Source organism: Capsella rubella, unplaced genomic scaffold (assembly GCF_000375325.1).
Source record: "Capsella rubella cultivar Monte Gargano unplaced genomic scaffold, Caprub1_0 scaffold_4, whole genome shotgun sequence".
Lineage (NCBI taxonomy): Eukaryota > Viridiplantae > Streptophyta > Magnoliopsida > Brassicales > Brassicaceae > Capsella > Capsella rubella.
In genome coordinates this window covers 8,941,063-8,953,919 of record NW_006238920.1, presented here as the reverse complement: position 1 = coordinate 8,953,919, position 12,857 = coordinate 8,941,063, and the positions used below count along the sequence as shown (strand labels likewise).

Here is a 12,857-nt window from a genome sequence, read left to right as displayed (position 1 = left end):
AGTTACGTTAGTTAGTTACGTTTGTTTATTTCTTATAATATATATATATATATATATATATATATATATATATATATATATATATATATATATATTTACAAGCGTGAAGTTATATCCATCATTTTATCCTCAACATTTGATTACAAATTACATTTCATGAATCTGCTTTTGTCTTTTCCTTATGATTCCAAATGATATTGACTCTCTCAACTTGCTGCATGCATGTTCTCATCAAGAGCGAGACTTAACACAATTTACGGTGCATTTGATCGATTTTAATTCGTTGAAATAATATATACACGAACAACATCGATTTTAATTTCAGCTGGTTGTTGAAAAAACTTTTGCAAAAGAAAAAAATGTTGTATAATCTCTTTTTCCTTTACACTCGATTCACGAATAACAACAAATGAGAAAACTCATACGTATACCTTTTTCCTTATCGAGTTAAATAAACCACAGTTTGAGATTACTCTCACAACCCTGCATGAGAACCGCAAACTAAGGTAAATTTTGTGTAAAATGAACTTTCCTTATGATTTATAATCTTTTTACAGTATTTTGTTTGTTTGATCTCTTATTAATATAACTAGGTTCGGACCCGCGCTACAGCGCGGGAGAAATAATTACATATATATATAACTTTTAACGGATTATAATATATTAATATTTTAATTTTATTGCAATGTAGTCGATTACGATGAATGATATATTTGTGTAATAATTTTAAATAAAATATAAACGAAAAAGCGTGTAAATAATAATACATTAAATTTTGATACAATTAAACAAGTGAAAATTTAACAGTACGAAAGAATATTTATCGACAAATTATTCAATTTGACTATTTTGTAGTAGAAGTAGGAATATATGTAAAAATTACATATTTACAATATATTTTTTGAAAGACCTACCCGTAAGAATTCATTTTGTAAAAAATATTATTCATAACTCGCTTTACAATTATAATTGTAATTTTCACAAACTACTCGCGAACTATCAAAAATTTACATAGTTTGATATATAATATATTTTATCAATAAAATTACATCTATGTCCTCAAAATTACATCTATTTCTCCAAAACTTATTTTAAATCTTTTAAATTCTAAATTTCTTATATATTTAAACCTTTTAATTATAATATTTTGAACCTTTTAAACTTATATATATGCTCATGTAACAATGGTTTAAATATTGGTCATACTTATACTGATTTAAAATCATTTTCCAAAATATTTAACCGAGTGTAGTTGAATGTTATATGTCCGTTTTGAAAAATTCAAATTGCAATATATGCAAAAAAAAAATATGAAATATTTTTATTATATAGTTTAATATCATAAATTAAAAATATTATTAAATAAAAGTTAGAGAAAAAATAATAATTGATTAGTTAGAGAAATATTAGGAAATCATAAAATTGTTAAGGAAATAATATAATCTTAAAATTAGATTTGGAAAGTATCCGATGTATGTATCCAAACCCAATTTAATATCCAATTTTGAAATATCCAATTGTTAAAATTGGATTAATTTTTTAATTTTGACCCGACCCGTATTCCTTTGTACTTCTCTTTTACTAATATAGAGATATTATAATATATTTTTTTTGGTGCACCTAAAAAAAAAAAATCTATTGATTAATACGTTAAATAGCAAGGTTTATGCCTAGGTGAAACACCTTATGTCATCATTTGATATTGTTCATAGCTATTATATAGAGAATTATATATGTATATGAATGATCCATTTTGAATTTGCATATAAATTATCCATCTTAATCAGTTTTTAGAACTCGACCCCTACATGCGACATCAATATTTATAATCGATGCAAATATTTGAAAATTAAAAAGGAAAATAAAAATCTATCAGTTTTGTAAGTTATATTTCAATCCCATAACTTTTTCTACCAATTTTGGTTTTTTTCTCTTAAAGAGTTAATCTTAGTATAATTCGATTGAAGGATACAAAAATGAGATACTAAAAGCTTATGAACTCTCTCTAATTCATAGCAATTCTTTTACCAACATTCATTAATAATATGATAGGAGGTGTTTTACGAATATTAAATAACTGTTTTGTATCATCTACTACTACAACAACAATAGTATTTTCTTATTCTACCTTTTTTAGACAAAACCCCACAGCCCACTTGCACTTGGGGGTATATCGACTTTATAGTTAAAGCAATGTTCGTGCCTTTTGTCCTATAAAGGAACGACACAGATAGATATCCCTAAGACAGAAAAATTCTATATAACTAAAGAAAAGAAGAAGTGTATACAAATTGCAAAATAAGTCGAAGAAAATTCGCGAATATTAATTAAAAAGAAAAAGAAAACGAAAATTACACGGAGTTCTAGAACAAACGTATAAATAACGTGAAATACAAATAACCAAAAAAATAATATCATATGATATTGACTAACTGGTAGCTATAGTACTTTGAACTGAGAGAATAAGTCGCTTTGAAGTCTGAAGAGGTTTTCTCCTCTCCCTCAGGTGTCCTGAGCTTTTCTAAGCAAAAAAGAAAAAAAAAACACTGTTGTCATTTTTATTATACTTTCCTATATGAAATATTTACTGTATCTTAATTATAGTGTGGAATTAATTTCAACAAACTTTGACGATTCACATCTAAAGATTCATTTTAAACTCTAAAAGAAAAACATAAAATCGTTACTATGAAAATACAACCACAATAATATTCTAGAAGAGAAGAAAATGCATCTAAACCCTTTAGTAGCATGACCAATAAAATTTCTCTTAACGATTAGACATGGTGTGATATTATGAAACTACGGTTTAACAAATTTATGTGATTAATCAATAAATATATAAATATTATTTTATTTTGTGATTTACCTAGTTTTAGATCATTGTTGCAAATATTATTTTCAGGTCAACTAATGTAGATTACTGATTCTGTTTTTGAAATCTAAATTTAAGAAGAGAAAACTATAAAAAAAAAAAAAAAAATTAACAAATCCATGAATAGATCTAGTACAAATATGTTTCTCATTTAGTCATGATTTTGATCAAAAGAGAAATTTCAACACATCAATTGCGATTGAAAAAGTTTTCAAAGGATCATCATAGCATATCAAGAAACATGATGATGAGTAATCTCATCACCACTATTTATTTATAATAATTCCTATTATGAAAACCAATTTTGTTCTCACTTTATTTGGAAACTCATCATACTCCTCCACCAAAAAAAAAGAAAGAAAAGAAATACATTATTTTATGACAAGTTAAATATTTGTTGTATTACATAAAATAATAAACTAAAGTTTAATTAGTGAAGTTAAGAATATCAGATCAACAAAATGTTATCCTGCAGCAGCATTAAGTTCAGAATCATATTAACATAATCGACGAAAAAAAGAAGAAGATATTATAAGAGTAATATATTTTTTGAAACAAAATGATTAGTCATTCCAATGAAATTATAACAGTTGTATATCCACTATCTTTTTATATATTCCAATGTTAATCCAAAATTATACCCAAACTGGTGATTACGTTGACGTAGCTATATACAGTTTCACGAATTTAGCAGTTGCTATGAACATGATATAAAACAATAGCTAACAGATAAGGATCAAACAATAGCTAATCATCAAAACGAATACAAATTCTTGCAAATATAGAAAAGTAAGTGTGATGTAAATAAAAAGAAAACAAAGCTTTCCACAAATATAAAACTAACACACAACACAAAAACAACACTGTTGTTTTTTAAATTAATATTTTTTGGTTCTGTTTGTCATTTTTATAAAACATAGGTAGAGAGAAAACAATAACGCAAACGGGAGCACGACAAGTTTGATAATGTCGGGAAGCAAAAGTTAAGATCTTTTTTTTCTATATATATAATATAATTAAAGATTAATGAAATACATAATAATAAAGTAGAAAAGAAAGGAGAGTTTTAAAGAAGAAGAATTGTGGCATTGTTGTTGGTATGGCCACTACCAGACATAAGGGGCCTACGCTTCTCATCACTCTCTCCACCACCTAATCCTCTCTCTCTTTCTCTTTCTTTCTTCTTCTTCATTTCTTCAAACTCTCTCTTTCAGATTTCAAGAAACCCTTAAAATCCTCTCTCTGTCTCTTTCTGTTTGTTTGTTTTCTTGTTTCCCTCTCTCTCTCTCTCTATCTTTCTTTGTCTCCTTTCCCAGGTTTTTCTTTCTTTCTTGCTTTCTCTGCGTTCTTGACTCTCAAAAGACTCTCTCTCTCTTTTGGGTTGATTTTGGACTCTAGGGCTCTTTCTTTTTGTTGCTGTTGCTATTGTTGTCTGTGATGATTACTGAACTTGAGATGGGGAAAGGTGAGAGTGAGCTTGAGCTTGGTCTTGGCCTTAGTCTTGGCGGTGGAACGCCTGCCAAGATTGGTGGTGGTGGCGCGTGGGGAGAGCGTGGGAGGCTTTTGACGGCTAAGGACTTCCCTTCTGTTGGCTCTAAACGTGCTGCTGACTCTGCTTCTCACGCTGGTGCATCTCCTCCTCGTTCAAGGTTCGTCTTTTAACTGAATTTAGCGCTTACTGAAAGATCTTTCAAGTGTGATGTCAAATTGCTATTCTCGGAAACAGAGTTTGTTTTGAGGAAGTTCTAAAAGGTTCTTTACTGTTTAGCTGTTGTTAATGTATTTTTGATCTGAGTTTATGTGGGAACAAGGGCTCTGTTTTTGGAACTAGGAATCCTGAATAGCTGAATCTGTTCTTGAGATTGGTCTTGATCCATTTGGTTGTTTTACATAGTCCTGAGTGATGTTTGTTTTGGTTGTAGCAGTCAAGTTGTGGGATGGCCTCCTATTGGGTCACATAGGATGAACAGTTTGGTTAATAACCAAGCTACAAAGTCGGCAAGAGAAGAAGAAGACGCTGGTAAGAAGAAAGTGAATGATGATCAGCCTAAAGATGCGACAAAGAAAGTGAATGGGAAAGTGCAAGTTGGGTTTATTAAGGTGAACATGGATGGAGTTGCTATAGGAAGAAAAGTGGATTTGAATGCCCATTCATCTTACGAGAATTTGGCGCAAACACTGGAAGATATGTTCTTTCGAACTAATCCGGGTACTATCGGGTTAACGGGTCAGTTCACTAAACCGTTGAGGCTTTTGGATGGATCGTCTGAGTTTGTACTTACTTATGAAGACAAGGAAGGTGATTGGATGCTTGTTGGCGATGTTCCGTGGAGGTAATAGATCTAGAAAGAACCATGAGTTTAAAATTTGATAAATGTTTGTTTCAATGATCTAACATGTTTTCGTCATCTTTTTAGAATGTTTACCACCTCGGTGAAAAGGCTTAGGGTGATGAAAACCTCTGAAGCTAATGGACTCGGTACGTAGACATATCTTGTCTTGATTTCTCTTATTGTTTGTTGAAAAGATGGAAAGAAAAAGTTGGGACTGAAACATGTTGATATATGTGCAGCTGCAAGACATCAAGATCCAAATGAGAGACAACGAAACCAGCCGATGTAGATCTCATTTCGACAATATGCTGTTACAGGTTTTATATTTTGGGTTGTTTTTTTTTGGTTGCAATTATGAGATACTTATGAATCAAAGCATAAGGAAAGAAGCAGAAGCTAGGTTGATCTTATATCCAGTTTGTGTTTTCTCTTGGTTCCTCTAATGGTTTTTTTTTATATATTTTTCCTGGTTGGCTTTAGGGTTTCTTTTTTTTGGTCTGTCTTTTTAAATTTCGGTTGAGATTTCATCATATACTATGGATCGAAGAGAATGCTCTTTATTTCTTTTACTACACTGTAAATATTTGAAGCGCTTATCTGATAGTATGTCTTTAAGGGTTTTTTCTTTTTGCTTATGAGTTTGCTCTTATTGTCACTTTTGTATACCTTTTCTTCACATATTCTACAATCATAAGCATTTTAGACCAAATATGTTTTCAGAAACACATAACAAAGGTATGGTGTAAGTAATAATGTATTAGCAACTCTAAAACATTCTTTACTTCCTAAAGTAATGGTCACTTGCAAATTCCTAAAGTAATGCATGGTCACTTGCAAACCTTTGGTGGTGAGATGTTGGTGTTGTTGATCTCTCTAATGCTTTTTGCTTTGTGAGATGCTCAAGTAGAGTTGAGCTGGTGCGGAAACTTGTCGACTTGCGAGTGAAGGAAGTGTCTACATATACTAATGGTCTGACACATGAAAAAACTTGATCATGATAATTTGATTTAAGTGAGATTTTAATTCAACCACCGATTTAGCTACCAAAATAGCGGTGGCTACGTTTTAGAAACATTTTCAACTTATTGTCATGGCCACCGCATTAAGCTACCATAGGTCTAAGATGATTCCTTCTTCTTCTTTCCAAATCCGCCGCCAGTCTTAATCTAAAATCAATGGCGTTTATCCTCTAATGGAGATAAAGTGTTCTGACTCATTAAGCCGCACGCGGTTATCAACAGAGTTCCCTCGTTATAATTGCTTAGGCCCAACCCATTTTTTTGTTCCTTGATAAAGAATTTTAAACTAAATTGCTCCATCGTCTCAAGTTCTTAAACCAGAGATTGTGTTAGATAACATTGAAAGAAACTATGCACATGAAAACTCTCTCTCAAGAATAACTTAGAAGTTTGAACTAATCCTACAAATCAAACTTCAATCTCATGGATTCACCATTAACTGAAGAAAAATTGGCAAGGGAACAAACAAAGACACGGAATATAGGAGATGAGAGGTAAAAGCAGAGCGGGCTTAACTGTGAGACTTAGCCTGAGCTAGAACGTTCCAATAAATATTTGTCACCACACAATAGATTTTGAAATTTAACTATCTTCTCTTCTCCAGTTACAAACAGACTAATGTCACTACTCTTTAAAGCTTTCTAAGATGACCGACTCTTGAACTTTGACTTGACAGAGTCTTCTCGTCTATAAGTCAAGAGTTTCACCAAGACCAGAGAGAAAAAAAAAAACTTTGACTTGGTATGTATGGCATATAGACGTGTTTCCTTTCTGGCTCAAGGTTTTGCCGGATTTGGAAGCCCTTACCCTCCGTTCAAACATATTCTATGGTCCCATATCTCCTCCTCAAGGACCTTTAGGATTTCCCAAGCTGCGGATACTTGATATATCAGATAACAGCTTTACCGGAAGTTTGTCACCAGAGTACTTTGTAAATTGGAGTGTATCATCAAACATGATATATGGAGATGGGCGGATGTATATGGGAGACTATAATAATTCTCTCTATCAGTATCTTTTTACTTTAGACTTGCGATACAAAGGTCTATATATGGAGCATAAAAAGGTACTTACTTTCTATGTTGCAATAGATTTGTCTGGAAACAGACTTGGTGGACAGATCCCAGATTCTATTGGTCTCTTGACGGCGCTCATTGCACTCAACTTATCCAACAACTCTTTCACAGGCCAAGTTCCGGTGTCTTTTGCCAATATTACCGAACTCGAGTCACTGGACCTGTCCCGAAACAAACTCTCGGGTAAAATCCCTCAAGAACTAAGGACACTCTCGTTTTTGGCGTACATAAATGTCTCACATAACCAATTCACGGGCGAAATACCAAAAGGGACACAGATTAGTGGGCAGCCTATATCATCCTTTGAAGGGAATGCATGGCTTTGTGGTCTTCCTCTCCAGAACATTTGCTTTTCACCTAGTGCTCCCCCAACACAACAAGAAAAACACGAAGATGACACAGAGGAAGAACAAGTGTTGAGCTGGAGAGCAGTAGCAATAGGGTACGGGCCTGGACTACTGTTTGGATTGGCAGTAGGACATGCCATTGCTTTATATAAGCCGGACTGGCTTGTCAAGATAATTGGTTCGGATAGGTGCAGAAACCGTTAGAGTTGCTCCATTCCTTTGTTTGATCTTTGAATCCTCTGTCAAGTAGTTCGTGTCTGTAATCAAAGCATCATCATATGTGTATAAAATACATTTCTCTTCACCAGCTTTTCCTGTTTCATTTACAATCTCAGCCAGGTCAGTGTCGCTCAACTCATGAATCAAAAACAAGGTGTTCTCATGAAAGACAAACAAAAGATGCCTTAGATGGTTTCATGTCACTGTTTTGTGGACAAGAAACAGAGATGAGAGAGGCAAAAGAAGAGCAAGTTTAATAACAAAAATCTATCTTGAAGGTTGGTTTCCAGTTACCAATCTTTGAATCATGGTGTGTATGGAGACAATGTCCAATGAATACTTTCAACTATCTCCAAACGGCTCAAAAAATGATTAGATGAGATAAATGTATGTGTTTACACATTGTGATGATACTGATCAACTTGCAGAACAAAAGGCAAACTTTTTAAGATAAATGAAAACAACTTCAAAAAGCTATCCTACAAAAATTCTTTACAGAATGTTTTGTTGATTTGCTATTACATTTTTCTTTTCCTTTTTCAGCTTTAAGCTCCATCAAATGAGCAACAGAGAAACATACAAAAAAAAAATTCAGTACATTAATAACAGAACAAAGGTTACACTGGACAAAGAAAAGTTTTTACCCACCCCCAAAATGGATGCATAACTCTCTCCGACCATGCCTCCAGTTCTTGCTTCACAGAAAGATGGGACGACAGAACAACAAACAAGCAGAGAAAGGCTTTCTTCTCTCAAAATTTTCTCCACCTGCATCAGTGTTGTAACAGATTAATACCATAGGCGCAAGACAGGGAGACCAAGGATATAACAACATTATGATGAAACCTTACCTCAATCTATAGAACAAAATCAAACTTTGTTAAACTAGTTGCAGATGGCCAGCTTTCCATTGACTTCATCCGCTAAACCATAATCCAGGCTTAGCTCGGCCAAGGGTGAGATGTTCTCCAGCGCAAATAGCATTACGCGAGGGAACATCAGATGGTTATGGTCATACAAAACAAACTGCACCATCACATTCGGTTCTTTGCTGTGACTAATGTAGCAAGCCACGTTCCTCATCTTCGACACATCCATTGCGTAATCCAGTGGGGGGAGAGATGGGTAATTTGGCCTAACATAACCCGGGTATACTTGAGATAAATCACCCCAGTTACACCATTGGTCCGTGAACCGACCAGGATAGACCATAACATCGCCATTCATTGATAGAATCTCAGCTTGTTGTCTTGTGACTACAACACCTGCATATTCACATATGAACGAACCAGCTTCAATTAGATCGAGTGTCCTGACACCCCAACCGGTTGCCTTCGATCTGAAAACCTCTAGCCCTTTCCTCAATCCCTTTTGTGTCACACGGCTCTTACAGCCCGGACCACACTTGCAGAAGTCCCCACATTCAAAAACTACATGCTTTCCTCTCAAGAGATGCCCGTTATCATCATATGCAAACTCACCACCGTTCTTCCTCGCACAGAGACAATCATCTGTACAGGAGTTGGTACAATCACAGCCACTCCTGTTGATTCCCCCTTGACCAAAAATAGCAGGAGGAAAGACAGATTTTGTAATGTACTCATAGTGTCTCGGTTCTTGATCACCATCTATGTCATTAAACAGATACACAGGGACATTCTCCTTCTTGTTAGAAATGTCGAAGCTGACATACCCATAAGGCATAACCTTCAACGGCTCACGTCTAAGTCTTTGTGCAAAGCTCATAACCTCAGTGGCCCTCCTCGGTTGCCCTTTCATTCTAACTAACCTAAATTTAAACACCCCGAAACCGGACTTCCCAACAGCAAACCAATACTCTACAATCTTATAAAGGCCATCATAGACATACACCTTGGAGGTTATACTGTTCTCATACTTAATTCCTCTAATCACCCGTACCTCGATGCCATACTGCATACTTCTCTCCATTCCCAGATTCCCACCTACTAGCCTCTGGTTCTCACACTGCCTCTGATGCCTATCCTGCCCACCGTGACCAGTATAAATCAGTTCATCTCCTTTATCTTCATCATCCTCGTAACCACCTGAGACAATAATGCTGGTAGCTATAGGCTCTCTAGTGGCGCTCCGTTCAGCCGTTAAACAGTCAATTCCAGCTTGTTGCTGACCGTGTAGTCCGATCACGCACAACTCCATCCTATAAAAGAATACATCCCCAATCTCTACTCCGGCGACTGGACCAACTATGTGCTTATCGTAATTCAACCACAGCCCTCGAGCCCTCATCATACCTGCAGCCGTCATATCACTCCTCGCTCTACGCCCCTGACCAAGTGCAGGACACTTCCTCTCCTCTGCTAATAGATGAACCCGAAGACACTCATAAATCATCCGAGTTTGTTTCATGACTTGCCGGAGTTGCGTCCGTTGATCATGACTAAGAATTGCAATTCTCGCCAGCTCTCTCGGTCTCTCGAATTTCGCGGGACGAGGCGAGACAACGACGGAGGAGACTCCCGAAGGCGGTTCAATCAATCCCCGGTTATCTTCATCCGGTACAGCAACGATCGCACCGGAATCCAATCCGTATCCTTCGACCTGCTGCGGCTTGAATGCGGAGCGGAAGAGGTTGGAGATACGAATAAACTCGGCGACGAGATCGCTACTGGCTGATTGATCAGGGGAAGATGATGGTGGGATTTGCCATTCTTCAATTGGCTCGGCCTTAACTAATGGCTTTCCGGTGACAACAGTGTCTTCGGCTGTGGTTCCGGCGGTCGACGATTGAGAATCCGGCATTAGGTTGAGGTCAGGAAATGGCATCACTGTACTCATCCAACCCAATGAACCGAAGACAGAAACAACACCCGGGCTCCGATTCCGGAAAGTATTCGGGTCACGATTCGGACCCGGCCTGCTTGCATTACTTTTGGAAGTTGTCTCAACTTGTCCACATAATTGTTCATGTTTTGGAAAGAAATAAAAAAAAAAGGAAAAACAAAATCGAGTTAGTTAGTTAATTTGTAATTAATTCTTACAATAAATTTTGAATGAAAACATCATGAAATAATGACTTTAAAATTTTGACAAATCTTATATTTCAAATAAAAGTTAAATATTTGTAATTGTAATTTAAATATTTCAAATTTACAAAAAGGAGATTTTCCTTTTTGTGTTTACAAATTCATGGTTAACTCCCTTATAAGTGTTAAAAAAAAAAAACTCCCTTATAATGTTTTTGTTGATAAAATGTTTAATTATATAAAAGAAGGTGTAATGTAGACACATGTCACACAATAGTTTAAAACATGATATTTTTAGGCTTGAACCCAATTATTTGAAAAAATTTATGTTAAGAACGACTAATGTGGACACATGTCACACAACATTTTTTTTTTGTCAACTTCATACTAAATGATCAACTCAAATGAGCAAATCGGACGAAATATTGTTTACAAATGTTTAAAACATGATATTTTTAGGCTTGAACCTAATTACAGTATTTGAAAAAAATTATATTATAATATGATATCATACAAACTTTGATTTAATTTTTAATTAAATAAGAATAAAATTTTAAATTATACAAACTATCTCCATCTTCTTTTAAACAAAAAACTCTACGTTTTTCTCTTCCTTAGTTTGGTTTTAACCATTATTTTACTGGTAAAACCACAACATTAAAGATTTTTAGATCAAACACTAAATTACAACTAAATAAACTAATTTTTAGAAAATTTTACAAGATGTCATCTATTTTCATATGCCAAAATCCATGATGGCTCTATAGACATATCTCTGAAATATTATGTTTTAAATATTTTATAAAGTGCCACGGTAGCTTAAACCTAATATGATGGTCTTAAACCCAAAATTAATTTGAAAGTTGAAATGTCTAGTCCTAATCCCTATATTAGTAAAAGAGAAGTACAAAAAGTACTTCCGGGTCGGGTCAATTTCAAAAAATTACCCGAAATTTATAATTGGATCTTTTAAAATTGGATAGACTAATGGGTTTGGATACATACACCGGATACTTTCCAAATCTAATTTTAGGATTGTATTATTTCCATAACTAATTATAAGATTTACTAATATTTCTCTAACTAATTTAATACAATCTATTTAAAAATATTATTCTTCTTTCACTTTTATTTGATATTATTTTTAATTTATGATATTATACTATATAATATAAATATTTAATAAAAATTTAACTTTTTTTGCATATGTTGCAATTTGAATTTTTCAAAACGGACATATAATACTCAACTACACTCGGTTAAATATTTTGGACAACGGTTTAAAATCATTATAAGTATGACCAATATTAAAACCATTGTTACATGAGCATATTTAAAATTTCAAATAGTTTCAAAATATTATAAATAAAAGGTTCATATATATAAAACTTTTAAAATTTAAAATATAGAAATATTTTTTTTGAAGATATAAATGTAATTTTGGATACATAATTTTTATTGATAAAATATATTATATATCAAAATATGTAAATTTTAGATAATTCACGGCTAGATTGTTAAAATCACAATTATAATGATAAAACGAGTTACGAATAATGTTTTTTACAAAATGAATTCTGTTACGGGTTGGACTTTCAAAAAATATATTGTAAATATGTAATTTTTACATATATTCCTACTTTTACTACAAAAATGGCCAAAATGAATAATTTATCGACAAATATTATTTCGTGCTGTTAAATTTTTACCGTGTTTTTAATTGTATCAAAACTCAGTATATGATTATTTACTCGCTTTTTCCTTTATTATTTTATTTAAACTTATTATACAAATATATGATTTACCGTAATCGACTGCACTCTAACAAAATTAAAATGCAACATATTTTAATCTGATAAAAGTTATATATATGTAATTATTTCCCCCGCGCTGTAGCGCGGGTCCGAACCTAGTTAAAATGATAATCTTGCATCCCATGTCCACTCCTATTTATTCAAATCTTTTGTTTTTTGTTGCTAAATC

The 12,857-nt window shown here is 33.5% G+C and overlaps 3 protein-coding genes across 5 annotated transcripts; 2 read left to right on the top strand and 1 right to left on the bottom strand.

Moving 5' to 3' along the window:
- The first annotated feature begins 3,993 nt into the window (after window positions 1-3,993).
- On the top strand, window positions 3,994-5,843 carry LOC17889241 (auxin-responsive protein IAA13). 2 transcript variants are annotated; one of them, XM_023785031.1, is made up of 4 exons: window positions 3,994-4,524; window positions 4,798-5,208; window positions 5,293-5,354; window positions 5,448-5,843. In XM_023785031.1, the coding sequence occupies exons 1-4, from the start codon at window positions 4,313-4,315 to the stop codon at window positions 5,495-5,497; spliced, it is 735 nt and encodes a 244-aa protein (XP_023640799.1). In that variant the 5' UTR covers window positions 3,994-4,312; the 3' UTR covers window positions 5,498-5,843. The 2 variants fall into 2 exon arrangements, with proteins under 2 accessions (XP_023640799.1, XP_006294888.1); XM_006294826.2 differs by having other exon boundaries at window positions 3,999-4,524; window positions 4,801-5,208.
- Window positions 5,844-6,900: 1,057 nt separating this feature from the next.
- On the top strand, window positions 6,901-7,862 carry LOC17888698 (receptor like protein 42; the record flags this gene model as incomplete). Its single annotated transcript, XM_006296458.2, has 1 exon — window positions 6,901-7,862. A coding segment is annotated over one exon (954 nt), but the record flags the coding sequence as incomplete, so codon positions are not given.
- Window positions 7,863-7,884: 22 nt separating this feature from the next.
- Window positions 7,885-10,767, bottom strand: LOC17887759 (histone-lysine N-methyltransferase family member SUVH2). Of its 2 annotated transcripts, XR_002834419.1 has the most exons (3): window positions 8,721-10,767; window positions 8,518-8,637; window positions 7,885-7,964 (listed from the first exon to the last, which is right to left on the bottom strand). XR_002834419.1 is itself a non-coding variant. In XM_006293309.2 (2 exons), the coding sequence occupies exon 1, from the start codon at window positions 10,684-10,686 to the stop codon at window positions 8,755-8,757; it is 1,932 nt and encodes a 643-aa protein (XP_006293371.2). In that variant the 5' UTR covers window positions 10,687-10,767; the 3' UTR covers window positions 8,292-8,637; window positions 8,721-8,754. The 2 variants fall into 2 exon arrangements, 1 of the variants encoding a protein (XP_006293371.2); XM_006293309.2 differs by lacking the exon at window positions 7,885-7,964 and having other exon boundaries at window positions 8,292-8,637.
- Window positions 10,768-12,857: the final 2,090 nt, after the last annotated feature.